The 21,625-nt window shown below is 46.2% G+C and overlaps 1 protein-coding gene across 1 annotated transcript; it reads left to right on the plus strand.

Annotated features, from left to right (window-relative positions):
- The first annotated feature begins 7,060 nt into the window (after window positions 1-7,060).
- Window positions 7,061-8,023, plus strand: LOC128326406 (vomeronasal type-1 receptor 2). Its single transcript, XM_053253156.1, has one exon. It carries the CDS (start codon window positions 7,061-7,063, stop codon window positions 8,021-8,023), a length of 963 nt encoding a protein of 320 aa, XP_053109131.1.
- Window positions 8,024-21,625: the final 13,602 nt, after the last annotated feature.

Genomic DNA, 21,625 nt, shown 5'->3' on the forward strand with positions numbered 1-21,625 from the left:
AGTTGGGGCGTCTTCCTTTCTGGCCTGCTTCCTGTGATGGTTTGGGAATGGAGGAGGGAGGGAGGAGGAGCACACCGGCCAGCTGGCTGCAAAGTGGTCCTCCACACGTCAGCTTCCTTTCTCTTGATAACAGCAGCAGGTGCAAAGGAAAGCAGAGATTTCTGGGAAGGCAATGAAAACAACACTTCCTTTCTGAGGATGGAGGCCTCAAACAGCCCATAGTCAGAAGAAGCCCTTAGGGGTTTGGTTTGGTTTGGTTTGGTTTGGTTTGGTTTGTGGAGTGCAAGAGAAGAGGAAGGGCAAGAATTAATTCAGAGTTGATTTCTGGATGGAGGGACATTGGACGCTGCCTTCTACCAAGTCAGGCCCTTGGTCCATCTCGCTCAGGGTTGTCTACACAGACTGGCAGTGGCTTCTCCAAGGTTCCGGGCAGGAGTCTTTCTCAGCCCTATTGTGGAGATGCTGCCAGGGCTGAACCTTCTGACCTTCTGTAGGCAAAGCAGAGACTCCAACACTAAGCCTCAGCCCCATCCCTTCAGGGGCATCTAGCACCCACCTGCAGTCTCCCATCCCAATGCAAGGCAAGGCGGACCCTGCCTAGCAAAGGGAACAATGCATGATCATTACCGTCACCTTCAGTGGCGCAGGGGGGAAATGTTTGACTAGCAAGCGGAAGGTTGCTGGTTCAGCTCCCACTGGTGGTACTATATTGGGCAGTAGTGGTCTAGGAAGATGCTGAAAGGCATCATCTCATACAATTGGGGTCAAATTGCAGCCCCTTTTGCACAGAGGAAAGGATCAGGGTAACAAGGAGCAAATGGTGGTCCTCTATCCATGGAGTCATCTGCCAATCGACCCTGCTTAGCTAAGGAGACCAGTCCCTCTTGCTACCACCAGACCAGCTCTCATCACTTGCCATGCGGTCACCTGCTTTTCACCTCCAAGAGGCAACAGCTATCAAAGCTAACGCCACTGCAGGCTGTGTTAATAGAGGCATCCTGTCCAGAACGCAAGACGGAATTCTTCCCCTCTATTCTGTGCTGCTCAGACCCCTCTTGGAAGACCACATCCAGTTCTGGGCCCCACATTTCAAGGACACTGATGAACTGGAACAGGTTCAGAGGGAGGCAGCCAAGGTGGTGGCGGGTCTGAAAAAAACAAATCCTAAGCGGGGTGGTTGGAGGAGTTTGGTATATTTAGCCTGGGCGCTTTCCAGATTAAATGCTACCACAGGGTCACTACGGATCTGCAAAGCATCCTTCTGTACTACCTTTGTTGTGACAGTCCCTGCGCGGACAGCAAGGTGCCATTCACATTTCCGATGCCTTCTTTTGGGTTTTATCTTTGTGTTTTTCTCATTCTAGGAGGTCTGTGCGAGGTAGAAAAGACTACTCCCCCTCCTGGTGGCTTTGTGCAACCAACGGCTGGATATTTTATTTATGTTTTCAAGACAATTCTGCCAAACCGAAGCACTGTACTGCTGTTGTAGCGTCACGTGTAATCTGGAAAGCGCATTGGAGAAGAGAAGACCAAGGGGAAGAGGAGAGCCGTGGTGCTTTCCAGATTACAACTACAACCGCAGTAAAATGCTTTGGCTTGGTGGGGTCGAATCGACCACATAATTAAAGGATGTTGCACAGATCCACCAGCAGGGGGAGCAGTCTTTTCTAGTTTGCCCGAAATGCCCTAAACCGGAAAAATACAGCAATTTCTTTGACAATGTTGTCAGACAGTAACAGAGCAATAAATCCCGAAAGAAGGCATTGGAAATGTGAACAGCACCTTGCAGACAGCGCAGGGACTGCGATGTCAATACACAGGCAATACGGAAGCACACTTTGAAGGTCGGCAGCGACACTGTGGTCAGGGTTAATCTGGAAAGCACCCATCAGAATAGACATTAGAATCAGGCAGAGCAGCAGCATCGTCTAAGCACCGGTGTCCCCACTGGACATTTTCGGAATGGCGAGCCCTAATTTCATCATCCTTCTGAGAAAAGGAAAGAGAGAAAGAGAGACCCAGACAAACCTGGCTTGTCCTTCCCAGGCGTCCCAGGAGGAGATCTGCTTGTGCAGAGGCTGCTTGAAGTGGAGATGTGGGGCAGTAACTTGTGGGTGCGTGGTGGCTGCTGCCCTCCAATTGCCAGCCCCCAAATCCCCCAGATGAAGCAAGTGGAAAAATCTTGAATCTGCCAAGGAGCAAGTGAGGAGGAGGGCAAAGGGGAATTGCTTTTCTCCAGGGAGGAGGACCCATCTCGGTCTGGGCCTCCCTCGGTCCAAGGAAGCAGCTCCTTGGCAGGACAGATACTGCCTGGTAAATGTCAACTCCAGAGTCTGGGTGAGGCCAGGATGTGGGTTCCCTGTCCTGTCCCCCAAAGCTCTCTCTCTGCTTGGTGGTTCCGCTGCTAGGGAGGAAGGGTGCGAGGGAGGGAGGTATAGTCTAGGAGGTCTGGAAGGCTGTCTTAGTGGACACTGAGACAGAATATAGGTTCTCTGCCCTGCCCCCTAAAGCTCTCTCTGTGCTTGGTGGTTCCCCTGATAGGGAGGGAGGGCAAGAGGTATAGTGGAGGAGGTCTGGAAGGATGTCTTAGTGGACACTGCCCAAAGAAATACCATGGGTGGGAGGGATGACACCCATTGATAGACTGCTCCTGCAAAGAGGTTTTGAGGATTTGGCCAGAAGCACAGATTATCCTCCTGCACACATACCCCACCGAAAGACCTCCAATCCCCATCCCCCCAAGCTTTGGGGAGAGAAGCACCTGGGAAACATCCCAAGGAGGCATATGTGCACAACAGGCATTTCCCAAGGCAGAAGATCAGATCCAGACGACTGTCTGAGAAACACGAATGGGCAAAGAGCAATATTTCTGTTGTTCCAGAGGAAGGAAAAAAGGGCAATTCCGAGGAGAGGAATGGAAGATGTCCCGAGGGAATGATTGGACGAGGACGTCTCCAGCCGCCATGCAAACTGAGGGACACCCTTCCGTCTTCACCGTAAACTGTCCCTAGCAGGGCGACTGGGGAGCAGAGATGTGGAGAGCAAGGGGTGTAAGACGTAGTAGGGGTCATTTTGCAGGCCAGGTGCTTGACATGAGTCCAGACCTTGGTTCAGGCCCATCGGAAAGGGAACCTATGGTCAAGTCTGATCATGTCTCTAGCCTGGCTGATAGTCAGCAGGTGCTTTCCAGTTCCTCCTACACCCTGCCCAAATTAGATGTAGCCTTTTCCAGCTGAATGCACACTCCTCATCCTAACCAGAGTGTGTGTTCTTTCCAGCCTAAATCCTTTCATAGCCCCCACCTTTCTTTTGTTCAGTCTCGAAGAGTCAACCTGCTCTGTACCACCCAACTTCCCCAATTTTGTGAGCATTCTTCCTCATTTTCACTGAAAAACAGGGTCCAGAGACGGGATGTGCTCACCACCACACTGGGAGTGGGGGAACAAACATGTGGGCAAGACAGACAACCCCCCGCCCCCTCATCAATGCATAAATGATGTGTCTGTGTTTTACTGGAAGTTGCTGCTTGAATAAAGATCCCTGCAATCTGTACGTTTCCCAACAACCAACAACAAAGAAGCTGCAGGGTTTCCAAGAGCGGTGCTGCATATCTCTTTCCCACAATCCTCTAGCCAGGTGTATGTTTTCAGAGTATCAGGTCTAGGCAAGAGACGGCTAAGCAGAATGAGATACAATATCACCAGCAGCACCGCTATGGAAACCTCTTCCACAGCACTCTCAAGAGATTATAAGTTAGGTGCTAACTATGCATCATATGCAAATGCATCTATTCAAGCCCTAACACAAATTTTTAATGGGGGGGGGAGGTGGCTTCCCAGCAGGGTTCCCTCTAAAAGGGTTTCCCACATGACTACAACTCCCATAATCCCCAGCTACAATGGCAGGGATCCCCCAGCTGGGGATTATGGGAGTTGTCATCAACAACATCTGGGAAACCTGCTTCCAAGGGTGCAGTTGAGAAGGAAAAAGTGACAGGGTGAATGTGTGCTTAACCCTTTCTCCTACTGCTGTTTCCCCAATCCCAATTTTCCTCGGCATGCTTGCAAGACAACAGAGGGTACTTCCAGATTATGGGTTTTTTCCGTCATGCACACTGATTGTTATGGGGGATTTTACAGGCATCTATATGACATTGTCCACACCCCACATGTCATTTGCGCTATCTCTGAATGTTTATATAATGCTCTTCAGCCAAAGTTCTGACTTGAAAACATTAATGGAAGAACTGATGCAATGGGCAAAGATGTAGATGGACCACAAGACAACTTGGCTGGATCTAATGAGTGGTTTGCTGCATGGGTGGTGACGTACTGGAAGTTGGCTTCCAAGGATACCTCCTCCACTTCTACACCTGAGCACACCTTGATTACTTTAGTTCCTTTAGTTCCACTGTTCTTTGCAGTTCTATTTTTTCCAACAGAGGCAGGTTTTATCGCTGTTATGATTACACCCCCATACATTTTTTTTATTTTTAAAGCCCAAGGTTTAGCTTTTGTAATCGGCCTGCTGACTAGAGCAGTGTGATTCTTCAGTCTCTGAATCAGCCCACTTCATTTTGGCAATTTGGACAGGGCATTGTCTGAAAACTCAAAATGAGGCTGGCAAAACCTCAAACTTTGAAATACCCCTACAGTAAAATCCCTTGACCTATCTGTCTACCATTTGGCAGGCCTAATTCCATCAGAAGGGGCTCTCATCCCTGCAATTTTCACCCAGTTCTGACAAGAATGGCAAAAGTTGTAGGCATTTTAGTGATTTATCATTTTACTCTAGATAATCATTTTAGTGCTATTGTATATCACTTATTCTCTCCCTCCTCCATCACAAGAGCATCAGATTAAACATAGAACATTTTAAAATACTGAAATAGTAGTATCAACAGTGCAATCTATGTATGTTTACTTAGAAGTAAGTCTCACTATGTTCAGTGGGACTTACAGCAAAGGAAGTGTGCATAGGGTGGCAGCCCAGTCATGAAAGGGGAAGATTCCAGGAGGAGGAAACTATTTCAATAAGTGAGTGGGGTCATTCACACAATCAAAAACTGTGTTCTACCTGGGTTTGTGAGTTGTGTGTGCTTCCAAATTTGGTTGTGTGGAAGCAAAGTTAGAGGAAAACCTGGGTCGAAATGATAGTGTGGAAGCAAGGTAGGAGGAAAACCTGGGTAGTTTCTCCCCCTACCTTGCGTCCACATAATCACTTCTACCCAGGTTTTCCTCTTACTTTGCTCCCACACAACTGAAAACTGGAGGCACACATAGCTCCCAAACCTGGGTAGAACACTGCTTTTGATTGTGTGAATGACCTCATTAATTAACAAGCAGCAGCAATCTCCAGAGTAGCAAGAGATTTTTTAAAAAACATATCTTTTTCTTTCGTTGGTTTCTTCTTTGAAAACCAACACGCTTGTGCTTAAATAATACCCTGCCCCATTTTAAGCAACAGGGGAGTCAGAGAAGGCCCAGAAGATGGGGAGATACTGTGGAAATCTGTGCATCAACAGTGCACAACAACAGAATGGGCAGATTCAGCTGACAGCGAAAAGAGAGAGGGGGAGAGAGGGGAGAGAGGGAGGGAGAGCAAGCACACATTCCCGCTGCTCACCAGTACTTCAGCTCATTTCCATTTTATTTGAAACCAGAAATGTCGGGTAGAGAATGTCGGGACCCCTTGGCTACCTGAGGTGGTCAAACCAACTTCAGATTTGGTTTACGAATGTGGGGTGGATGTAGGGATCCTGATGTTCTCCACCTAACACTTCTGGCTTCACATGAAATGGAAATGGACAGAAGTACAGCAAGCGGTGAAAGAATGTGCTTGTTGGACGCTGCCACTTCTTTCTTACTTCATTTTTGTGAATTGTCTGAATCCACCCAGTATTAATTTTAAAAAGTCAGACTTGGGCCAACATCCTTCTTCTGAGTGTGCCAACAATATATATTGTGGGGATGTGGAGACAGTGGAAAGGATGGGAGGCAGGTATGGACAACCAACTTGCAAAATTTTGTTCCAGAATGGTGATCTGAGCATAAAATGACACCCCCAAGAAATTCAGCTTCTCTTCTGCATCGAGGTCCATGCAGAAAACCATAGGGAAAGCCCTCTGTCTGGAAGAACTTGGAGTCATGGAAAGGATCAACCCTAGATATCCTTCAAGCAGCCTTTTAGGGAGAAACTAGACTTGACATGGGCACCCCATAACTAGAAGTCCTAACATCTCCACTCCCCCCTCCCCCCCCCTCTCTCTCTATATATATATGGCATGGGGGCCATGACATGGAGGGAGGTGATTAATCCTTTCTTCTCAAGCTTGTTTACTTGTGATTAGCAGGTTTCTGATGAGGAAAGCATCCCAGGCAGGATCAAAATGTAAAAAACAAATCAATTTGTTTATTATATTAACTCCTTTTTTTTTTTTTTTTGCAGTCTTCTCATTCTTCCTCTAGCTTTCTCCTAGCTTTCCCCAAATCTTCTTTCTCCCTGAGCCCTTTGGGAACTCTGTTCCTGAGGACCACAATATGAAAGGCACAAACCTCTAAATACAGACTGGGGAATGAACTGCAATGAATACAAAAAACAATTCATTAAATAAAAAACCCAGCTTGTCTATCCCACTAAATTTACAGGAAAAGGTATTAGAGAAAGGTCGCATCCAGTACCTGGTACAAACAAGAGTTCCTCTGTTCCATGTAGGGTCCCCCCCCCCTGCTTTTCTCACAGTCTTAGTACATTTTATATCAGCCATTGGCTAATCTGCTTTACACCTGACCCTTTTCAGCAAACTAAGATAACAACGCTTAGACAAATAACTGAGTAATCATGCCCCTGAGTAACTCAAAGGGGGTGTGTGTGAGAGGAGAGTGAGCATATAAAAGAGCTTGTGCATCTCCTGAGCTGGAGGGGGAAAAATCTCTCTCCTGAAAAATAAGGATTTGGGAAGCTTTCTCGGAAGGGAGCGTGGTGCGTTAGAGCTGCCGGCCAAGGAGGGAAGGCATTTAGGATCCCGCCGGGAAGCAAATGAAAGGAAACCTGCATCACCATGGCATACGACCTCATGTTTATTGCATCCATTCTTATATACCTGTCATCCTTCATTGGCACGATCGGCAACCTCATTGTCCTCTTTGCCTTCATCAGCAATGCGATCCGACACAAATTGGTTCAGCCTTTAGACCGGATCATCATCAACATGGCTCTGGTGAACTTCTTCCTCTGCTGCTACAAGTTCATTTCTGGGCTCCTCACGTTCAGCCGTACCAAGGTTTTTGGCGAACTGGGCTGCAGGATTCTGCTTTATACATACCATACGCTGAGGATGATCAGCATTTGGTCTGTGGAGAACCTGAGCTTCCTCCACCTAATCAAGATTCGAAGGCCCAACCACCGGTGGTCCAAATTCATCTACAGGCACCAGGGCCCATATGTCAACGGCACTCTTGCTGGTTGTTGGATATTCAGCATCCTCTTACAGCTCCCTTATCTGCAGTATGAGAAAACAGTGGACCGCAGGAACACGACCATCGCCTTCTTAGCACCCTCAACCTGTTTAAGATTCACAGAGAGTTTTGTCATGAGGTTCACCACATATGCCTCGGTCAGCTTGGACCTGGTCCTCATCATTCTAGTCGTGGTCCTAAACGGGTTCATTATCGACCTTCTGTGCAAACACAGGATGAAAGTGAAAGACGTTTCCTCAATCACTAACAGCAACTGGAACAATCACACGGCCCAGGCCACCAAAGTCTTGCTCTCGCTGCTCTCCATCTACGTGGTCTGCTGGATCTCCAATGACATGGTCTGGATTGCTATCATCTCGGGGTATTTCGAGAGCAATTTTGAGAACGGCGTCCTCAATGCATTCTATGGCATGCTTTCTTCCATTTATTACTCAGCCAGTTCATACGTCATGGTGTTTGGCTACAGAAAGGTCAGAGAGTACCTGATGGAAGCCTGCTGTTGCTTGAGATGTGCAAGACCCACCATGGTCCAGACCATGACCTAAGACAATGCACCCTACAGACAGTGTGCATACTCCAGTCAACCAGAATCAGTACCCGCCTTGCTCAAACCTTTGAAATTCTGGTCCTGAGCTGAGAAAACCATGACCTAGGAAGAAACCGTTCACAGTTCCAGAGCCTGCGTTCCTCAGAATGTCAGTGCCTCATCTCCTGGATTCAGCTTGACCGACATATCCCGCTTCCTTTTGGGTGGAAGAGGACCCTAAGAACTGGCACTCTGGGCTCCATGTTCACCAAGGAAGGCGAGGACTGGGCTGGCAAGCAGACCCACCATGAGCACATTGGACAGAATCTTGTCCTGATCTGCTGCAGGCAGGTAAAGTTGTCACAGCCACTGTTTCTGCTGTACAGAAGTTCATCCTGTGTTGGCCCCTATAGATTGCACCCAGATGGCTCTAGGGCTGCTGCACATGACACCTTCCAATATTCTCAATGCTACAGTCTTGTGGCGAGCAGCTTCCGAGGTTCTGCTCCCTGGAACTGAGATATGTGGGTTGCTTCCGTCCATTCACGGCCACACCGTTGCACAGAGCTAAGAAGGCTGGTGTAGGCCAAGCCGCTGACCTGTTGGAAAGAGCACCTGCCTTTTCAGAACAAAGCGGGAAGCAGTCCTGCCTTTCTGCCTGCTCCACCCTCCTTTTAAGGTGGGTGAGTCTGCACTGACCTTTCACTGGATGCATTCGCACAACTAATACAGAATGCGGCAGCCAGGCTGGTCTCTGGGGAAGGGACTGTTTAACACCGATTTTTTAAAGAACTGCACTGGCTGCCAACATGTTTCTGAGTGAAATACAAAGTGCTGGTTATTACCCTGGACCCAAGCCATTAAGGGCTTTAGCGGCTTGGGTCCAGGGTACTTAGGAGAGTGCCTTCTTTGTCATGAACCCTGCCGCCTATTAAGATCAGAGGCAGTCCGGTTACAGTAGCCGCTGTCTCGTCTGGTGTCCACTCGGGGCCAGGCCTTCTGTTTGGCTACTCCAAGGCTTTGGGATGCACTCCCTGTCAAAATAAGAGTTTCTCCATCTCTAATTGCTTTTTTAAAGACCACGAAGCCACCCCAGTTTTCTCAGGCTTTTAATTTTAAAAATATTATTATTATTAATTAATTAAAAGACCCTTAAAACACACCTTTAAAAGGACACTTCAGGCACACCTTTTTTTTCTCATGCTTTTAATTAAAACTAGGAGCCCTTTCTCACAATTGAGTGAGAGGGATTGAGGGCAGGTAGCAGAGAAGGCAACAGAAGACAATCCACGTGGAGTTGCTGGGCATGCAAATCGCACGCCCAGATGGCCCGTGGCTGCCTTTGGCAGTACTGAGGTGCGGGGCTCAGGACGCGTCAACCCAGCCCCCAGAAATCCCACAATGAACTGCCTGAGTATGCGGTGCCTTGTGAGAATCCCCCAATGATGGGGAGGTGCCTGCCAGTGTCTCAGGGCTGGCTGAAAGCAGCCAGCGCTGACACACGATCAATTAAGTGCCCGCGCCCTAACCTCACTTAACAGCCCAGTTTCTTAGCTGGGTTTGCACAGCCGGGAGCCGCTGAGCTCCTGGAGGTTCCCACGGGCAGCCAAGCCAGGGCTTAGCTGCTTGTGAGGAAAGCCTCTAAATTTAAACCGTTTGATGGTTTTATTCTGCGAAATTGTTTTGTTTTGTCCCGTGAGTTGTTTTTTTTAATGGCTCTTTTTTATTCTGTGAAAGTGTTTTAATTGTGTTTATTTTATTTTTATAATGTAATTTGGATGATGTACATCGCCTAGAGATACATATATATCAGGCGGTATATAAATGTGGTAAATAAATAAATATATCCCTCCCGTTGTAGGATTGTCCACTTGACTGGCAGTGTTAGACTACTGCCATTAAAAAAAAAACAGCAGTTGTTTACTGCTACTCCTCATGGGTGCTTGCTTGAAAGGAACCATGGACCTGGGTCAAGAGGAACTGCAGCCCCTTTGGACCTTTTGGAACCCCAGGGCTAATCCCATTTCACAATAGCTGGGTAACCCTATATCCTTCCTTATAACAGGCTATAGGACAGCCATTATTATTTTTTCCTCCATCTGGAATAAAAGTGGAAAGATACAGCAGCAGTACGGTATTTACCTGAATCCAAGACCAGGTTTTTCCCAAGTTTTTTTGATATTAGAAATCAGGTCATCTTACATTCAGAGTCCTGCTCCTTTTGAGTAAATGGAGGTATAACTTGTATTTAACTTCTGCTTTTTAAGGGGGTTGTCTTAAATTTAGTCCCGTCTCCTATTTGGGTAAATATGGGTATTCTCCCCACTGAAGAAACAGTGCAAAGAGGACAGAAGTGAAGTATTTTACTGCTGGGGAAGATTGCTTCTGTTTGAAAAGGTAGAAGTGAACACTCTTTGAATGCCATATCAGCTCTTGAATCTCCTCCTAGTTGGAAATCCTCTTTAAGTGGTGTTTTAGCCTGGCCCCTTGGCTTCATCCCTCTAACCCACTTCATAATCCCAGCCTTAGTTTTGGGATGCCCCCAAACCAAGACAGCTTTCCTAGACCCTTGGCAACAGTTTCCCCAGTCACTTGACCTATTAATCATGTACTTCAATTCTCCCACTTTACTAGGGATAGTTTCTATTTTCTGTCCCTGATTCACTGACTGGTTTGCTACATTTAGATACCACCTTCCTGCCGATGCACTCAAAGCCGTTTAGATTTTTATTTTATTTTTTAAATGGCTTATAATCTAATAATCACTGTGCAAAGGGAAAAGTAGGCTGGGCAGTGGGAAGAAGATAACAAGCAAATACAGGTACATGCAGTGATTCTTACATAATGTTGCTGGAAGGCTGCATAATGATCAGGTAAAATGGCCAGTGGAAGAGGCAACTCTGGGAGAGGAGGGGCCACTTGAGCTGATGGAGTGGGTGTCTCCCTCTAAACCAGCCGGGTGGGGTAGAATTGGAGAATTCTGAGAAACCACTGCCTGTTTTGCCTTTTGGAGATGCCGGGTTAAAAATATGAATTGCCACATCTATCATTCTTTGGGGTCCAGCTCTTTCTCCAGGACATCTACAAGTTAAATATCTGACAGGGTGGGAGGGGTGTGTCTAATGGCCATGCCTGTGACTGTAGACCATGGCTGATTCTGGCCAAGGTAGCCCACTCTGGAGAATGACCGCACAATGGCGACACTAGAATAGCCAGCTCTTTTCCAAAGGCAAACAGCAAGTAAACATTTGCCCACAATTTGCTGAATGCAAATGAACAGCTCCCAGCACTACCATCCTATCGGAGGCACCCAAGGTTTGGAACAAAAGCTCCATCCACAACTGACCATTGAGCACTGAAATGTCCATATTCTGTTATCTTAGAAGGTAAAAGGGAGGGCACACGTTTTATTTCCTGCAATGCTGAAGAATAAAGTGAGTGACAAATGCGGGCTGGGCATTCAAAAGACATCACCGCATGCATGTGTGCTGGACTCTTTTAGAAATGCAACAAACCACACACAAAAATTACATTTCTGACACCAAGGGTTGCAGCCTCCTCGCAAACTATCCTGCCATATTTCGCAACTATATTAAAGGTAAAAATATATTACCAACCCTCACGTTCTTGCCCACTTTGCCAAGCAGGGACTACCCTGGTTTGCATTTGAATGGGAGACTACATGTGAGCACTGTAGGAGCGCTCACATGATATTCCCTTTAGGGGATGGGGCCGCTCTAGGAAGAGCATCTGCATGCTTGGATGCAGAAGGTTCCAAGTATCTTCCCTGGCATCTCCAAGACAGGGCTGAGAGAGACCAATGCCTGCAACCTTGGAGAAGCCTCTGCTGGACTGTAGACAATATTGTGTTCAATGGACCAATGGTCTGACTTGGTATATGGCAGCTTCCTATGCTCCAATATAGAACTCTATACAGCTGGCATCCGAACCAAAGCTAAAATGCTTTTGAAACATCATTAGCCGATTTCTGAAAAACCAGGACCAATCCTGTCTAATCTCCACTGTTACCCAACTGGTCTCAGTCAGTCATCTAGTGAGGGACCAGCATGAATTAAGAACTTAGATTAGAACTTTTTAGGTAGACAAAGAAGCACAGGAACAACTATCAGGATAATGTGGGGAGGATTTTGGTTGAGTATTTGGCTTCCCTCTTCCCCCCCGCCACTTTGTCTTTCCCCTGTTGCCTTCATGCTCTTCTGTGGACTTCCTGGAGACAGCTTGTTGGACACTCTGGGCAAAAGGATGCTGGAACTGTTGGCCCTTTGGTCTTAGCCAGCAGGATGCTTCTTAAGTTCCCCATTCTTTAATGCACTATTTTCCTGTGCATATTTTGAACTGGGAGCTTCAAGAGGTCAGGGATGGAGTAGCAGATTCCTGCCCTGAGCAGGGGGATGGATAGAAGCCCCCCTTTCTCCCCCCCAACTCTAGGATTCTATGATTCTATTAAATGACATCATTCACACAACCGGAAACTGGGTAGGACAAGTATTCTACCCAGGTTTGGGAGCTGTGTGCGCTCTCAATTTTTGCTTGTGTGGGAGCAAACCACCAGTAGGTGGAGGGAGAAGAGATTATGTGGAATCAAGGTCGGAGGAACAGCTGGGTCAGACAGCTCCATCCTACCCAGCTTTCATACCCACCACTTGACCAAGGTAGGAGGAAAAGCCGTCCTGCCCTTTCACACAATCACTGTCTCCCACACAATCATTTTTCTCTCCACCTACCAGTTGTTTGATCCCACACAACCAAAACCTGGGAGCACACACAGCTCCCAGGTCTCAGTGGGACACTAGTCCTACCCAGTTTTCGGTTGTGTGAATGACCTCAATGTCTTTTAAAATATGGGTATAACAATGTTACCTGCCTTACCCCCAGAATAGAGTGAACTATCTAACAAATTTTCACAAATGGGTAAAGGTACTCCCCCATTTCCACTCCTCCAAGTCATCACAGAAATGTGGTTTAGAATGTCACAGCTCTCAAGACTATGTTTCTGGGTGAACTGCAGTGCATTGTGTGACCGAAACATACCAATAGCCAAACAATATGCCATTGGCAGCTGAATTAATACAATGAACGAGTGGGTGACCGTTGAACTGATGAGAATCCTCTTTATTCAAAGGGTAGACAATTTCAGCCTGAAGCCAGCTTTTTCTGTGCTGCACTTTATGAAGGATGTCGACAAACTTCTGTGAGTTTACAGGAGGGCAACCAAGATGTTCAGGGGTCTAGAAATAAGTCCCATGAGGGAAGGCTGAAGGAACTTGGTGTGTTTAACCTGCAGAAGAGAAGAGCTGGGGGGCCCTCAAGAGCTGGGGGCCCGGGTTCTTTGAAACCATTTGCTCAATTATAGCTGCACTCCTCCACCAAGGGGGAGGAGGGAACCTTGTTAGTCTAAGACCAGCGTTAAGGCTATCTCAAGCTCGAGAAAACCAGGGAATTGGTACTTAAGGCTGATGCCTTAACCAACGTGCTATGCCATCAGTAATGATGTTGTGGTGTGCACCGTTGATAGCCCATTTTATCAGGATTTGTGGGGTGAATTGTTATCTCCCTTACAATATAATTTTCTGGGGCACTCTGATGAATAACCAAGACTTTGTGTCTTGGTTACTGGCTGATCAATTTACAGGAGTCACCCACAATGTTGCTAACCTTTGTGCTAACTTACAGATTACGACAAAGATTAGTAATAGATGCTCTCAGTCAGTAGATAAGTTATATAGGTGATAAGTGCAGTTTTTAGGAATATTATTTATTTATTTATTTATTTGATTTCTATAGCGCCCTTCCAAAAAATGGCTCATGGCAGTTTACATTAAAACAAAACAATTAAAATCAATTAACAATTAAAAACAGAGACTGTAAAACACCATAAAACAATTAACAGTTGAAATATTCAAAACAGTTAAAACCATCAAAATTAACAGTTAACACATGCAACATTTATGGGTTCTTAATGTAATGTAATGTTGGTATTAAGCTGGTCACAAACCGAAATAAAGAAACTGAAATGATGCTGTGCAATGTCACTAATTGTGCTGGCTTACCACTTCATATGGACACCGTGGGGCATCTTTGCTGGGGCCAGGCACTCCATCTCCCCCATTTTCAGTTGGGCTTCAAAGACCCAGGAGAGGTCTGGGTGCATGGAAGCAAGATGTTAGCAGCACAATTGGTCATGTGGCACACAGGGGCGGAGCCACCATTGGGCAAATGGGTTCAAAGAACCCGGGCCGCCAATGGAAAAGGCTGCCAAAGCCCCATGGCTTGGGCTCGGGATGTCACATGCAAAGTGGGTGTGGCCTGGGCTGCCGAGAGCCCAAACAAGCTCTCAGCGCAGCATTTCAGGCAAGAGAGGGAGAGGAAGGGAAAAACATGCTACTGGGCAGTCTGCGCTGCCTGAAATAACTAGCAGATAGTTCACCCAGGCTCTTGGCAGCCCAAGCATGGGAGGGGGGGAGTTTGCTCTGCGCTCCTCTGGAGCCCGAGCCACGCCCCCGTGTACGTGACATCACGTGCACAGGCAAACGCGGAGGGGGCCGTCGAGCGGGGCTGGATGCAGGCCGCCCCTCGGCTGGCTCTGTGCCTGGTGGCACATCTGTTAAGGAATCAGCCTGGGGTTCCAATTTCCTGGCTTTGTGGAGCTTGAGCCACTGATAGCCTTAACTTTAGTCTTAAACCAGCAGGTGTTCTTTTTTTAACTACCGAATAATCATTTAATTCCCCTCCCACAGAAGGACAGTAATGGGGAGCGGAAATGTGGGTGGTATCCTGCACCCTGTCAAAGGTCCGTAGCCCTACTGTTCTCCAAATTACCTGCAAATAAGTGGCTCCGGCTGAAAAGCAAACACACCTGGTCAACTTAATGGGGCTTTGTTTAGCCACCTCAGTGCATGAGCCCCATAGAGACAGCCAGGGAGGGAAGCACTCTGCAAACTGAATCATTAGGCCACATAGTGTTCTTCTTATCTGCAGATATCATTCTCAGCCCCACTCGCCACATGCTTACTATGCACAGATCTTCATGTTCCCTCATCAATCACACTATTGTAAGACCATCAGTTTCCTGGCACAAGAATAGTTGTCAGTTACTCATATGTTCGTGAGACGGATGAGGCAGGGATAAGCAAACAAGATGGCCTTCTTTCCCCCATTTCAAACCAGAGGATAGCCTCGTATGGATTTTAGCATCTGTCTTTCTTGCCCTTGTTCCATTTTCTTGCATGGTGAGAAGTTCCAGGGGCTGCCAGATTTGGCTACCTTTGTTTGAAAGAACACTGGAGACATATCCTTTTTTTGTCTCAGTAAAATGGTTTATAATATATAGACAGAGCATAAATGGAGGAGGCAGATAGCAAAGTGCTCCTATGAGGCAGAGGTTCCACTCCCCTACATCAGTTCCCTAGAGACCCCTAAGGTGCCTTCAACCAACTCCCAGATCTCTCTGTCTCTCTCTGCCACCATCTATCTCAGACTGCATAGTGGTACTTCTTCACACAAAATGTGTCTCCCTGCTTCCCTTAGCTTATGGTTTCCACCCAGATTTGATGTCTTTCTCCTTCAAACAGACAGACACAATACTTATGAGATCTCCCGCTATCTCCAAATCATTACCTCCCAACTGCTTACCACTCTAAACTATTAGCAACCAATCTCCCTAAAAAATGAATTAACATCTTGTGCTATAATAATCTATTTTCCAGCAATGACCGTTTTTCAGCAAAGTTGCTGATGATCCTGATTTTGTCAGAACAGGTCCAAAAGGATCCATCATCCTGTCCTGAATTTTTAAAAAACCCTCTTGCAGGATAGTGCTATACCCTATAGCAGGGATTCTTATATTTGGCCATTGTGGCTGGGGATGATGGGAGTTGTAGTCCAACAGCAGCTGGAGAGCCTCAGGTTGGCTACCCTGTGATTACAGCAGAGGAGGTGTGAAAAGCAAAGCTTCATATTTGGTAGGCTTCAGGATTTGTTAAACGCCTCTTGTACTTGTGTCATTTCTCCTCCTGTTTCATCTGCCTACCTAACCCAAGTAGACTGTGACCACAACAGAACATAACAAGAACATAAGAACAGCCCCACTGGATCAGGCCCAAGGCCCATCTAGTCCAGCATCCTGTTTCACACAGTGGCCCACCAGATGCCTCCGAGAAGTCTACAGGCAGGAGTTGAGGGCATGCCCTCTCTCCTGCTGTTGTTCCCCTGCAACTGGTATTCAGAGGCATCTTGCCTCCGAGGCTGGCCTATATCCATCAAGACTCATAACCATTGACAGACCTATCCTCCATGAATTTGTCTAAGCCCCACTTAAAGCCATACAAGCTGGTGGCCACCACCACATCCAATGGCAGAGAGTTCCACAGTTTAATTGTGCACAATGTGAAAAATGCTTCCTTTTGTCGGTCCTAAATTTACTGGCACTCCATTTCATGGGATGACCCCTGGTTCTAGGGTTGTGAGAGAGGGAGAAAACTTCCTCTCTCTCCATTCCATGCATAATTTTACACACCTCTATCATGTCTCCCCATAGTTGCCTCTTTTCTAAACTAAATAGCCCCAGCTGCTGTAGCCTTGCCTCATAAGGAAGGTGCTCTAGGCCCCTGATCATCTTGGGAGCCCTCTTCTGCACCTTTTCCAGTTCTGTAATGTCATTTTTGAGATATGGTGACCAGAAATGTACAGAGTATTCCAAATGTGGCCGCACCATCGATCTGTATAAGGGCATTATAACACTAGCAGTTTTGTTCTCAACCCCCTTCCTAATGATCCCTAGCATGGAATTTGCCTTTTTCACAGCTGCTGTGCACTGAATCGACACTTTCAATGAGCTGTCCATCATGACCCCAAGATCTCTCTCCTGGACGGTCAGTGGCAACTCAGACCCCATCAGTGTATATGTGAAGTTGGGTTGTTTTGCCCCATATGCATCACTTTACATTGCTAACATTAAACCACATTTACCATTTTATTGCTCACTCACCCAATTTAGAGAGATTCTTTTGGAGCTCCTCACAATTTGCTTTGGATTTCACTACCCTCAAAAGTTTCATGTCATCCGCGAATTTGGCCAACTCATGCTTAGCCCAATGTGGAGTTTGGGCAGTGCAATGTCCAGTAGTCACTGCCATCACTCTCTGCTTCTAGAGAGAACTCAAGTCTAGGTCTGAACCAACCTTTGGAGAATCTCTTCTGTCCCCGCAAAATGGGAGCCGGGCTTAATTCACCCCTTCAGGTAAGTTTCCCTTTAAGTGGTCAGCTCGTGGGGAGCTGCAACTCCAGAGTCTCATTGCACACAAGAGGTGGAATTGTTCTCTCTACAAGATGACTGTATTAATCTACAGGATACAATGTGGGGAAGGGGAGCAGGTAAGCATTAGGGAAATAGTCATCTCTAACACATTTTAAAGTCTACAGCAAGGCACTTGATGAAGGATGGTCCAAGTAGATGGAAAATGATAGATTGATTAATTGATTGATTAAGTGCTGTCAAGACAGTGTCAGCTCTTTGCAACCACATCGATAGATTCTCTCCAGGATGATCTGTCTTCCATTTGGCCTTTAAGGTTTCTCAGCGCTGCATTCATTGCTGTTGTAATCAAGTCTGTCCACCATGCTGCTGCTCGTCCTCTTCTTCTCTTGCCTTCAACTTTTCCCAGCATTATGGACTTCCATGGTATCCTCAAAAGTCTTCTCCAGCACCAAAGTTCAAAAGCATCAATACTTTTTCTGTCTTGCTTCTTCAGTGTCCAGCTTTTGCATTCATAGAGTGTCGCGGGGAAAACCATTGTCTGAACGATTTTAATCTTTGTCGGTATAGACACGTCATGGCATCTAAATATCCTTTCCAAGGCCTTCATTGCAACCCTACCAAGCGCTAGTCTATGGCGTATTTAGTCGTAGTCCCATTTTTTCACTGTGCTCCTTGACTTTCACTACTAGAGCTTGCAGATCATCCACATTCTCAGTTACCAGAGTGGTGTCATCAGCGTAGCGCAGGTTATTGATGTTTCTTCCTCCAGCTTTAAAACCATGCTCATCTTCTTCCAATCCAGCTTCTCTCAGTATATGTTCAGCATACAAGTTGAATAAATAAGGAGAAGGTATACAGCCTTGTCTTACTAAGGCAACACACAACTTTTAAAGAGTTTCTTAGGCAAAGCAACTGGAAGGGTGGTGAGCCCCTTCCACCAATCAGAGATAGGTCATGACAGCTCAGGTTTGAAGAGGTGAGATGTCCTGGTGGGTAAAGGTGACTGTGGTGCTGACACCTGTCCAGAGAGTTTTCCAGTTACCATCCTCACAAGGGTGGTGGGTTCAAAGTGTCCATTCCTCCTTTGCTTTTCCGGATTAGGGGATTGGTGAATGGCAGGGCCAGTAGGTGCTGTGTGGACATGATGCTCTCGCTTCCAGATGATGGAGGCTAACTTCCATCAGGCACGCAGTACCTTGACACCCACCCCCTCCCAGCTTGAATCGAGGGTGTTAGTTCGTCCCCACAGAATCAGCCACCTCAGATTCAACAATGTTCTCGAAAGACTGTCTCTTGGCAAGCAACAATGAAGCCTACTTATGGTGTCTAAAGATTCTAACTCACACAATAAAGCCATTTTATTTATATCTATGTAAACTGCTTTGAGAAATTTGTTGAAAAGCAGTATATAAATACTCATTGTATTCGTATTCATACATAGATCCTATGTCAATGGCTCTGGGCAGATTCACACAATCTTGCCAGTAAACTATAGACTAGTTCACACAGTCATCAAAATCAGGGTAGGAGGCAGGCTACCCTGGTGTGCATGATCATGTGAACTCACAAAAATCCCTCCAACCCAGGTTGCTCGAAGCAGGGTTGCTCTTAACCAAGGTAGGAAGAGAGGCGAGCTCACCTACTCGGATTCTCTGGTCCTGTAAATGCACTCACCTCCTCTACCCAACCACTAGGACCCAGCAGACTGTCCCTCGCATGAAAACAATAGAGAGCTGTGACTATAGCGGCTGCCCTCCATGCATGGACCACTCTGGAAAGCACACTCGTTGATCCTGAAGCTGGACCAGCTTCTGCAGGGCTGCTGCTCCTGCTCCTTTGTGGCCAATCAGTCATGAAACATTCCAGTCTGCTGGCAGGGCAAAGCATGCTGGGAAAGCCTGCAAGACCTCAGAGGACTTTCCATGTTTGCAACTTCCTAAGTCTAAGTAACATCCACCCATTCCAACTACCAGTTTCAACAATGGATTGAAATAGCTGGCTTAACCATTTGTTTCCTGAGTTTGCTGACCCAAACAGAGGTTCTGATTGTGTGCGGCTAATGGGGTAGAAGCCCTCCAACTCGCCCCCAAATGGTGGTGTGAACAGACCTATTAAATCCCAGATTCGTGTGATGCGTGTGTTCCCAATTTCTGGACATTATTGTGAACCCAGGGAAGATCAGCAATGTCAGACTGGTACTGCACCAACCTAACATATACCTGGGATCAACAGCTCTAGTTCAGATCCCAAGTAGGTGTCAAGTTGGCACAGTGCCAGCCCAACACTGCCAAGGTTCACACAATAAGCTCAAATCAGAAGCATGCATGCTGTGCGAATCTGGGATGTAATGTTTACCAGAGATCCTTTGAATCATGTGAACAAACATGGCCTGCTTCGAGCCAAGTCTTCTGAGAGAAAGAGGGGAGCAGAAGAAACTGGGACACTGAATGTGCCTTGTGTTTTCTTCTCCTTGAATGCATCATATTTGGAGCCATAGTGACATCTGGTGGTAAGAAAAAATAGTTGTGTCAGTCCATTACAAAAACTAAGTAATTAAAATATCGTTTTTATTATGGCTAAGCTAATTAAGTCTAAGTAACACTCACACATTCCAGTTTTGCAAGTTGCAAGTTGGAGACTGGGGGTTCTCATCTCACCCAGTAACATCCTTTGGATATGGTGGTTGTTGTTGTTTTGGCTTAACACCCAGCCTGAGGAAGTTCTGAATGACTCAAAACTTTTTCATTCTTTGGCAACCTTTTAGTTAGTCCCCATAAAGACATTGCCTTATTCTTAATATTCTTCTAAGGTTGATTGAGGGGAAAGAAGAACTGAAATCCTTCCGATGGCCAGCTCGTGGGATTCACACAACACGAGGGTTGTGGTGGGTGTGTCTGTGTGTGTGTCCCTCTGTGAATCTCACAGATAGCAGAGCTCCTGATGCCACTCATACGTGACCATACAGCATCCTAACTCATTCAAGGGGATTCCTATGGACATCCAGAAGGACAATGCATTTTTAAGGAGGCGTGAGGATTGTAGGCACCTATATTAATACTGAGTGTTTTCATATATTAAGTGTGTGTGTATGTGTGTGTGTGTGTGTAGATGGATAGATAGATAGATAGATAGATAGATAGATAGATAGATAGATAGATAGATGCACACACACACATACATACCCTAACAACCTGATAGACAGGCAGAAAATAAGTATTGTGTTAATTAAATGGGTGAAGAAGGGGGTAGCTATGGAGTGGAACACAAGGACACATCCAAGGACACAGGGTCCTGCTAGCTTAGGCCGAGAGACAATCCCTTTTCTCACAAAATTCTTCCCATGATCAGTAAATGAAGGAAGAAGAGAGCAAAATTGTGCCCACTAGGCATGTCCTCAGAGCCACTGCACCTGCTGGCTACATCTCATTGACAATGGTATATTCAACTTTCATGAGAAGTGTGCCCTGTTAGAGGGCTCAGTATTCCCTCTAACAGGGATTCCCAGATATTGTTTACTAACTGACTGACTGACTGACTAAGTGCCGTTAAGTCGGTGTCGACTCTGAGGAACCACAGAGATATCCGCAGCTTAGGCTAGCTACTGGCCTTTAAGAGAGCCCTAAAAACGTATTTGTTTGGTCTGGCCTTCCAAGGTTTGTAAAGTGGTTTTTAAAAAAAAAGTATTTTAATTGGTTTTAAATGGTTTTAATTGTATTTGAATTGTTTTTATATTGTTTTTAGCACTGTGTTTTGAATTGTGTGTTTGTATGTCTTTTAAAAGTTGTTGTATACCACCCAGAGCCTTTTGGATGGGGCGGTTTATAAATGTAATAAATAAATCAATAAATAAAATAATGTAGATAGATTCTCTCCAGGATGATCTGTCTTCCACTTGGCCTTTAATGTATCTCAGTGGTGTAGTCATTGCTGCCATAATTGAGTCCATCCACCTTGCTGCTGGTTGTCCTCTTCTTCTCTTTCCTTCAGCTTTCCCCAGCATTATGGACTTCTCAAAGGATCTGGGTCATCGCATAATGTGTCCGAAGTAGGATAGTTTGAGCCTGGTCATTTGTGCCTTGAGTGAAAATTCTGGAATGATCTGTTCTATGATCCATTGGTTTGTTTTCCTGGCTGTCCATGGTATCCTCAAAAGTATTCTCCAGCACCAAAGTTCAACAGCGTCAATGCATTTTATATCTTGCTTCTTCAAAGTCCAGCTTTCACATCCATAGAGTGCCACAGGGAAAACCACTGAAGAATTCTAATCTTTGTTGGTGTATAGACACAGCATGGCATCTAAATAGCCTTCCAAGGCATTCATTGCAACCCTACCAAGTGCTAGTC

This window comes from Hemicordylus capensis, chromosome 5 (genome assembly GCF_027244095.1).
Source record: "Hemicordylus capensis ecotype Gifberg chromosome 5, rHemCap1.1.pri, whole genome shotgun sequence".
In the NCBI taxonomy this organism is placed as follows: Eukaryota; Metazoa; Chordata; class Lepidosauria; order Squamata; family Cordylidae; genus Hemicordylus; species Hemicordylus capensis.

Excerpts from the sequence above, each read along its gene's own strand:
- LOC128326406 (XM_053253156.1), top strand. The coding sequence starts at position 7,061 with ATGGCATACGACCTCATGTTTATTGCATCCATTCTTATATACCTGTCA.